At 37.2% G+C, this 10,257-nt stretch overlaps 2 protein-coding genes across 2 annotated transcripts in view; both read left to right on the forward strand.

The window, feature by feature from the left end:
- The window catches only part of vsig10l (V-set and immunoglobulin domain containing 10 like), a 27,659-nt gene extending 19,971 nt beyond the window's left edge, over nucleotides 1-7,688 (forward strand). Inside the window, exons 7-8 of the mRNA XM_022673929.2 lie at nucleotides 4,571-4,663; nucleotides 4,778-7,688. Coding sequence (XP_022529650.2) covers nucleotides 4,571-4,663; nucleotides 4,778-4,846 — 162 coding nt within the window. The 3' untranslated portion in view covers nucleotides 4,847-7,688. The remainder of the gene's footprint in view (nucleotides 1-4,570; nucleotides 4,664-4,777) is intronic.
- LOC103034657 (sialic acid-binding Ig-like lectin 10) overlaps nucleotides 6,577-10,257 on the forward strand; it is a 26,754-nt gene continuing 23,073 nt past the window's right edge. Inside the window, exons 1-2 of the mRNA XM_049478217.1 lie at nucleotides 6,577-6,606; nucleotides 8,360-8,462. Of these exons, the coding sequence (XP_049334174.1) occupies nucleotides 6,577-6,606; nucleotides 8,360-8,462 (133 nt within the window). The remainder of the gene's footprint in view (nucleotides 6,607-8,359; nucleotides 8,463-10,257) is intronic.

Below are 10,257 nucleotides of genomic sequence, written 5' to 3' on the forward strand. Positions count from 1 at the left end.
ACAAGTTTCAAAGTACCAAAGAATGATTCCAGAAGATTAAAATTAAGTTTTTGGAATGGGACCAAGTCAAAGTCCTGACCTTAATCTACTAGAAAAGTTGTGGAAGGAGCTGAAGGGATTAGGTAATGTGAGAAAACTCATAAAGATCCCAGAATTTAAGTTGTTCTGTGTGAAGAAATGGGCATTGCAGCTCACAAATATCATATTTTTCTGAACTATAAACTGCACTTAAAATCCTTTAATTTACCCAAAAAACATCAGAGCTACTTATAATCCGGTGCTTACTTATGTATAAATTCTATCAGTCAGGTATTAAGGAGCAGTAAAGTCACTCTGCTGAAGTACAGAGTTATACAGGAGCTTCAGTTTAGTTCTCCAGCACCCAGACTGGAGCAGTATTAGCATTAGCCGCTAATTGCGCTAAGCGCTAGCTCTTTCACTGTTCAGAGGTGAGTATATCAGACAGTAGTCTGCGTATTTACCATGTTAAAACAAGCTACTTGTGATGAACCCCTAGCTAATATCACCCTGGCTTACCGGAACACTCAGGGTTCCTCAGTGTAGCGCTGTCGGGCAGCATTAGCCGCTAACCACTAGCGATTAGCCTCTAATGCTAATGTTTCAGCCTTAGTGCTGGAGAAATATAATTGTAAATAAATTAAAGCACTTTACTCACTCGAACCGTTTTTTTAAGAGAGAAATCTGTGTAGATTAACATGCAGAGCTTTTTTATCACAGTTTTCTTTACTTAGCTTAGCTTTACTTAACTAATAATAATTCAGACAGACCAGCTGGTTTAGTGTAAGTTCCTTACAGTGTCTCTTAAAATGCGCCTTATAATCTGATGCACCTTATATTGCGAAAAATATACAAATATGTGATATTTGATCATTTTCCTCAATAAATAAATTACTGAGTATAATATATATTTTTTTATTTAATTGAGTTCTTTTTACCTACGTTTAGATGTTTTAGCACATATTAAGGCAGAAATACAGAAAATTCTAAAGACAACCATGAGTATATGTTATAACTCTGGCATAAGATATTATAAATATATCATTAATAGTTGATTCCCATGATTAAAAACATGATATAAAACATTCGAACATACTAAAACTATTAGAATTCATAAAATATCTTGTGTCTCAGTTAGTGCTGTGCGATATGAGGATAAATATCGTGAGGACGATAGAAAAGTGTCTTGTGCTATTTACCTTCTCTCGTCCCTATCGTTTCTACAGTAATTTCATCAATTATTCACGTAAATATATAAAGTAGGCTACGGTGAAATGTATTGGCGTGGTCACTTTGCATAAACTCGGTTTATATAAGTGATAATAAAGTAATCTTCGCAAAAAAAGCTTCATAATGTGTTTTTTGCGACGTGACGCTGCTTTACGTTATTTGACGGACACTTTAAAAAATGTTAATTGAGTTTATTTTGATAACTCAATTTAAATACCTGTATATTTTTTTAGAAAATTAGCTACTGCATCTACTTCACCTGTTTTCATTTAATGCATATGTGTTGCTGCACTAAAAGGTAGTAATTCTCATTTGTGAAAGTTTGGTTTAATGTCACTTTAACTGAAAACATATTTAAATGCGTTATATCATGATATCATTATATCGTTATATCATCATATCAACCAAAAGAAGAGGGCGTTCAAAGATGGAAACCTGGTAGAGCTGATGCGCGTACAGGGGGAACTCAAGGTACGTCTTAAAGAGGCCAAGGAGTCTTACAGGAAAAATGTGGAAAGAAAGCGGCAAGATAACAACACGAAGGAAGTCTGGGGTGCGATGAAAACCATCACTGGGTGCAAGAACAACAGCGGCAACCCAGCAGATGGGGGTGTGGACAGAGCAAACCAGTTTAACAACTTTTACAACAGGTTTGACTGTCCTGCTCCTGCTGCCCCCTCCTTCTACCCCCCTGCAGCTTTACCATCATCTCCACCGCCACCACCACCACCATCATCATCATCTCCATCTCCACCATCTTCATCATCATCATCACCACCATTACCCTCACCTCCATCTTCACCACCACCACCCTCATCACCTCCATCATCATCTTCATCACCCTCACCTCCACCATCTTCATCACCACCATCACCCTCACCCCAACCATCTTCTTCATCATCATCATCACCACCATCACCCTCACCCCCACCATCTTCTTCATCATCATCATCATCGTCACCACCATCAATACTATCAGCTAGCAGACAGATCAGCTCCTCCAGTCCACCAACCTTTACTGCAGACCAGGTCAGGAGACAGCTGAGGAGACTTCACCCCAGGAAGGCAGCTGGCCCGGACAGAGTGTGCCCCAGAATGCTCAAGGCTTGTGCTGTTCAACTGGGTGAGCCCCTCCAACATGTTTTTAACCTGAGTCTGCGTCTAGGGAGAGTTCCTGCCACGTGGAAGACAACCTGCCTCGTTCCAGTTCCTAAGAAGGCACACCCGAAGGAGCTGAATGACTACAGGCCGGTTGCTTTGACATCTCACGTGATGAAGACCATGGAGCGACTGCTGCTGGACCACCTCAGACCTCAGGTCCACCATGCTGAGGACCCACTGCAGTTTGCGTACCGGGAAAAGGTGGGAGTGGAAGATGCCATCCTCTATCTCCTGCACAGAGCTCACTCTCATCTGGACAAGGGGGGAGGTGCTGTGAGGGTCATGTTCTTCGACTTCTCCAGTGCCTTCAACACCATACAGCCCCTACTACTGAGAGACAAGCTGATGAAGATGGAGGTGGACATGCACCTGGTCACCTGGATCACTGACTACCTTACTGGGAGACCACAACATGTCAGGATCAGGGACTGCTCCTCTGACACAGTGATCAGCAGCACAGGAGCACCACAGGGGACTGTTCTCTCTCCAGTCCTGTTCACACTGTACACATCAGACTTCAAATACCACTCGGAGTCATGCCACATGCAGAAGTTCTCTGACGACACTGCAATCGTGGGGTGTGTGCGTAATGGTGATGAGAGGGAGTACAGAACCCTGGTTGAGGATTTTGTGGTGTGGTGCAAAACGCACCATCTACAGCTGAACATCTCCAAAACCAAGGAGATGTGCATAGACTTCAGAAGGTCCAGGCCCTCTGCTCAGCGGCCAATCTCCATCGAGGGGGTCAATGTGGAAGTGGTCAAGTCCTACAGATACCTTGGTGTGCACCAGAAACTCCTGCTGATGTTCTACCAGTCTATGGTAGCCAGCGTCCTCTTTTACGCTGTAGTGTGCTGGGGAGGCAGCATCAGCAAGAGGGACGCTGGACGACTGAACAGGCTGGTGAGGAAAGCTGGTTCTGTGCTGGGATTAGAGCTGGAGTCCTTAACACCACTGGCAGAGAGGAGAGCCCTCAGTAAGCTGCTGAACATCATGGACAATGTTCACCACCCTCTGCACAGCACCATCACCAGGCAGAGGAGCTCATTCAGCGGCAGACTGCTGTCCCAGTCCTGCTCCACAGACAGACTCCGAAAGTCTTTTGTTCCTCAGGCCATAAGACTTTTCAACTCATCTCAGCACAGCAAACTAAAGACTCTGTGAAACTTTTTCATTCCAGCAATTCTGGCCACACCATGGACATACCCCCATCTATGGTCACACTATCTTGCTGATGCCCATAACACTATTTTTATAGTTCTACCCTATTTAGCACTAGTAGTTCATTCACTAGTTCATTCATCTACTGTTTACGTATCATTTGCACTGCTAAATTTAAATTATTATATAACTGTATTTGCACTTTCTGTATGGCGGACATCAGTTATCCTTATCCTTACTTTATGCACATCAACTGGTGTTCGCTGTCTATTGTGTGCAACTGCACTACCGCCATTTTACATCACACACACACACTAAAGACGGTACTTTTATAATTTCATATTATTTTTTATTTTGTTGTATTTATATGTATCATTTATATTTTTTTTATCTTTTTGTAACTTTGTGTACTATACACACCTGCTGCTGGATGTGAAGAATTTCCCCTCGGGGATCAATAAAGTATCTATCTATCTATCTATCTATCTATCTATCTATCTATCTATCTATCTATCTATCTATCTATCTATCTATCTATCTATCTATCTATCTATCTATCTATCTATCTATCTATCTATCTATCTATCTATCTATCTATCTATCTATCTATCTATCTATCTATCTATCTATCTATCTATCTATCTATCTATCTATCTATCTATCTATCTATCTATCTATCTATCTATCGTGATATAAAAAAAAATCCATATTGTGATATATGATTTTTCCCATATCGCCCAGCGCTAGTCTGATAGGTTACTGATAGGTAATCAGCTTTGATGGTATTGTTGCATGATGCATAAGCACTGCTTATGATTCATCTTTATAATAATTCATAATACATAATGCATTTATAATTCATATAAATGTTACCAGTGATATAAAGCACCCAGAATTGAGCTCTGGAAACTTTTTAAACAATATTTCCAGCCTAATTATTCATAATGTGCAAAATTGGAGTTGTTTAATAGATGGATTCTGTTTTTATTTCCATATACAGGCTGTAATCAGTCAACCTGAGCTGACCAAACCTCACAATCTGCTGAGTAATGGCCTCAAATTGCCTCCAGACTACAGCCTCTACCGTCAGCAGGTGCAGTATTTCACCTCCACACTGGTTTTACACAAACACGGGACTATATGTGTGTTTTAGAGTGAGAAACAACTGGAAATGTGGAAATATCTGTGTTTTTTTGTTTGTTTTTAGACGTTTGCAGAGCGGGACGTCCCACTGCCTTTCCAGCCCGCCCCTGTGAGAACAGCCACCACCGTCTAACACCATGAGGAACACTGTTCCCTGCACTGAAGATGCTCTAAAAATGAGGGAAAAAACAGCTTTCAGCTTTGAGAAGATCTACCTCACTTCCTTCATTTGGCTGAAATATTCCTCAGCCAAAATCAGAACAATATGTTGTGATGAATCATTTTTTTTTCTCACTATATGAAGCACTGAGTTATAAGGCGCACTATCAATGAACGTCTATTTTCTGGTCTATATATATACATATATATATATATATATATATATAAGGCGCACCGGATTATGTATAAGGCACATTATGTGACACTAGTAAGAACAGGGGTGTCGCTGTTGGGTGGCGAGACCTATAAAGCTAAGCTCAGTAAACAAAACTGTAATATATATAAAACATTTTCTTTTGAAGTTAAACGAATCTGGATTTTAATCTACACAGATTTCTCTCCTGAAAAACAAGCTAAGATTCCCAAGTTTTCCCAGCACCAAGGCTGAAGCATTAGCGTTAGATGTTAACCATTTGCAGGAAATGGTAATGCTGCTCCAGCACTGCTAGCCTGGGTCAGCAGGAGGCTACAGTCCGATATCCTCACCTCTGAACGGCGAAAGGGCTTAACGGCACTTAGCATGGTTAGCGGCTCTAATGCTAATGCTGCTTCAGCAGTGCTATCCAGGGTTAGCAGCAGGCTACAGGCTGATAATACTCACCTCTGAATGGGGAAATAGCTAGCCCTCAGTGTGGTTAGCAGCTAATGCTAATACTGCTGGAGAACTAAACTGAATCTCCTGTATAACTCTGTACTTCAGCAGAGTGACTTTACTGCTCCTTAATACCTGACTGGTAGAATTCATACATAAGGAGCACCGGATTATAAGGAGCTCTGATGATTTTTGGGAAAATTAAAGGTTTTTAAGTGCGAAAAATATGTGTAACCACTGTAAGAGCTCTTACAGTGGTGCTTGAAAGCTTTATGACCTAAAACATCATCAGATTTAAGTCCTAAAAGAAGATAAAAAAGAACACAGTTAAACAAATAAGACAAAACATATTATACTTCTTTATTTATTTATTTATTTATAGAGGGAAATTATCAAATATTAAATTTTTGTAAGCGATAAAAGTAGTACTTCAGGATTAGCAGTTAGTTGGAAGGTCCAATCCACAGTTAGACAGATTACAGTGTACAAATCAACAAAATCCAAGACCAGAGATCACTCCAGGAACAAGGCGTGGAATAGTCAGCGAGGTTTCGAAGGACCCCAGGGTAACTTCTAAGCAACTGAAGGCCTTGCTTGTTCATGAGTCCACAATCAGGAGAATTTGATGAATATAAAAAGTGCTGTTTGGAAAAAGGAAAATGCTGTATGTATCTTTGAAACATGGTGGTGGTAGTATCATGGTTTGGGCCTGTTTTGCTTTATCTAGGCTTGCCATCATTGATGGAACCATGAATTTGGAATTTTAAGGAAAAATATAAGCATTTCTGTCCATGAACTGAATCTTAGAAGAAAGGTGGGTCATGCAGCAGGACAATGACCCAAAGCACACAAGTCGTTCTACAGAAAAGTGGTTAAAGAAGAATGAAGAATTTAATGTTTTAGAATGGCCGAGTCACTGTCCTGATCTTAATCCATTTAGATTAGTTAAACTGGGTTCTCCTTTTTTTGTTTTACTTGTAGGACTAAAAATCTGCTAACAACAAACTATCGAGCACCGCTGTACCTGTGAATCAAGTTACACAGCTAGAAAAATGAAGAGTGTGGAGCTTTCGTCTGTGGAAGTAAAAGTGGTCTAAATCTGATTTAATTGGAAACACTTTTAATATAATTACATGTAATATAATTTTAATAAAATTATAAACATCGTCCATATTCTTGTCTGCTCACTTCCATATTTAATATTATTGCTATTAAAGCTATACTCCATTCCAACAATCACGATACAAGGTTTTGTTCTGATGGAAACAATACAATCACAAGCTGTTTTTTTTTTTTTTAATTAGTATCACTTTAATTTTTTTGCTGAATTTGCTATTTATAGGTTTATGTTTGAGTAAAATGAACATTGTTGTTTTATTCCATAAACTACAGACAACATTTCTCCCAAATTCCAAATAAAAATATTGTCATTTAGAGCATTTATTTACAGAAAATAATGAGAAATGGCCGAAATAACAAAAACAAATTCAGAGCTTTCAGACCTCAAATAATGCAAAGAAAACAAGTTCATATTCATAAAGTTTCAAAAGGAGTTCAGAAATCAATATTTGGTGGAATAACCCTGGTGGTTTTTAATCACAGTTGTTTTCATGCATCTTGGCATCATGTTCTCCTCCACCAGTCTTACACACTGCTTTTGGATAACTTTATGCTTTACACTCCTGGTGCAAAAATTCAAGCAGTTCAGTTTGGTTTGATGGTTTGTGATCATCCATCTTCCTCTTGATTATATTCAATATATATTATATTTCAATTTGGTAAAATCAAAGAAACACATAATTTTTAAGTGCTCTCTTATTTTTTCTGACCTTTTGGGATTTAATAGTAAAAGGGAAACACTTTTGTAAGACTGTATTATATCGTTACAGTATATTAATATTCCACTATTGTATGTATGTAATTTATGCTAATGTTAAGTTCTATTTTGAATATATTCTGAATAAAGAGATATATAATAAAATATGAGCTGTATTGCTGTGGCATGCTCTGTGCAGTCACTCAGAGGTTCCTACCTTGTTTTTCTTCTTTTACGTCTTTAACAGGCGTTTAAGGTTGTTTAAGATTGTTTCAGATCCACTAAATTGTTCTGTTTTGTGATATTTTGTCGCCCTGACATTAAACTTCAGTATGACTTCTGCTTTCATTTCATCTGAAACTTCACATCCTTGCTTATTATATACGAGTGCATGTCAAAAAAAGTAGAATATCATTGAAAAGTGACTTTATTTCAGTAATTCAGTTGAAAATGTGAAACTCATATATTATATAGTTGTATAACACACAGAGTGATCTATTTTAAGCGTTTATTTCTTTTATTGTTGATTAATGATTTTGGCTTACAGCCAATGAAAACCCAAAAATCAGTGTCTCCAAAAATTAGAATATTATATATAAGACCAATTGGTACTTTTTGTACAGGGTGGGCAGTGTGCCAAGTCCTGCTGGAAAATGAAATCTCCATACGCATTTTTATAAAAGTTGTGAGAAGAGGGAAGCATGAAGTGCTTTAAGATTTTGGCGGTAAAACTCTGCACTGACTTTAGACTTGATAATAAAACACAGTTTATTTGTTTATTTATTTTTTTATTAATTTTTTCCTCTATAAGTATCTCTCAGTTGATTCCTTTTGGGTTAAAGTTCCAGCTTTTAGCTTCATACGCCTCAATAGTGATTATAAATAGTGTTAATGCCACTTTTTGAGTTTTAGTTTTCTAAGTTCTGATTTAATTCAGAATTATATCGAGTGTAGTTTCACTTCTGAGAAACCGAGAGCAGTACTGAGTGGTGTTTCCTGAGAAAGTGCTTAAGTTGCAGGATTACACTCAGAAATGGGTAAAACAGCCACTCGGTTTTAGACTTTTAAACTGGAAGAAACGAATACCAGAGTCTGAAAAAAAGGCAACAAAGGACAACACAGGTATTTTAACAACTCGTTTTGATTTTAAATAAAGATGAAATTTGTTCATCTCTAATATCACCAGGGTTTCTAGATGTATATCATCACTGCCATGTACAAAAACTGTCTTATTTATAATAAACGTGTAGTTACACAATAATTATCATGTAATAACACTGTAACTACTGGTGAATGATGCATTATTACAGATTTACTATACGAAACTATATACACATAAAGGTCTAACTGACCTTTATACACATATATAATTACATAACCAGTACATCTGTAATAAATCTGTTACAATATAAACTTTGCCAATAGTTACAATGTTATAACAGGGATTGTTAATGTGTAATTACACAGTTATTAAAGACATTTATGATAAGTGCCTACTGCAATAATTTTTAATCAACATATTTAGAGGATAATTATGGTTGTGTCTCTAATAACCATGTAATTACGCATTAAAGATCCATGTAATAACAATGTAACTACTGGTAAATTACATGCTACATATTAATTACAACATATTCTGCTCTGTCTTACTGACCTTTTCCTAAATTTCCTTCGGGATAAATAAAGTATCTATCTATCTATCTATCTATCTATCTATCTATCTATCTATCTATCTATCTATCTATCTATCTATCTATCTATCTATCTATCTTTATACACATGTAATTATGTGTAATTACATAATCTGTATAACTATAATAAATCTGCAACACTGCGCAATTCACCAGTAGTTACACTATCATTACATTAATTGTTAATGTGTAATTACACAGTTATTAAAGACATTTATTGTAAAGTGGGAACTTTATTGCTTATTTTGCTTATTGTGAAGAGAAAATGCTTTTTTTTAAATCAACATTTTTATAGGATATGTTACACATTAACAATCTATGAAATAATAGTGTAACTAATGGTGAAGTACATATTACAGATTAGTTACTGTTATATAGTTATATAGTATATAAGAAATTGCACATAATTTTACGTCAGTTCTTGTTACAAAACAACAGTTATTACAGGGCTTGTTAATGTGTAACTACACGGTTATTAAAGACATTTATTTTGTTATATTTATAAGTGGGCCCAAATCTTTTTTTTTTACAGGAGACAATTGAGCTTGTTGGTTAATTTGCTTATATTTTAAAGACACAAAGCAATGGTTTGAATCCCGGTCATGCAGCTTGTCATCAGCTGCCAGAGCCCTGAGAGAGCACAGTTGGTCTTGCTCTCTCTGGGTGGGTACAGTAGATAGCGCTCTTTCTTTCTCCTCATCACTCCTAGGGTGATGTGGATCAGCACAAGGCTGCGTCTGTGAGCTGATGTATCAGAACCCAGTCGCTGCGCTTTCCTCCGAGCGTGCTGCTACTCGGCAATGGAAAAAAAGAGGCGGAGTCTGATTTTGGAAGAGGCATGCGCTAGTCTTCACCTTCCTGGTGTGTTGGTGCATCACTAGTGATAGGGGGAGTACTAATGAGCAGGTTGGGTATTTGGCCGTGTAAATTGAGGAGAAAAAGAGACAATGCAAGATATAATGAAAGATTTGTGGAAATTCTATTTGTGCTAATTTGTGGAAATTCTACAAATAATGTTGCTTTATTTAAGAGAGTAAAGATAATTTAGCTTTTTCCAAAAGCAATAACGAGGACGAACTTGCTGGTCTGAGGAAATAATACAGAAATTGTTGCTTGAAACAAGCTAGATATATGAAACAGTACATAATCTTTTTGATAATTTCACTTCCCCTTTTTTTTTTGAGTGTATTGCATATGTCATTGAATTCATTCAATTTATTTTTTTG

The sequence above is a fragment of the Astyanax mexicanus genome, chromosome 1 (assembly GCF_023375975.1).
Source record: "Astyanax mexicanus isolate ESR-SI-001 chromosome 1, AstMex3_surface, whole genome shotgun sequence".
Classification (NCBI taxonomy): Eukaryota; Metazoa; Chordata; class Actinopteri; order Characiformes; family Acestrorhamphidae; genus Astyanax; species Astyanax mexicanus.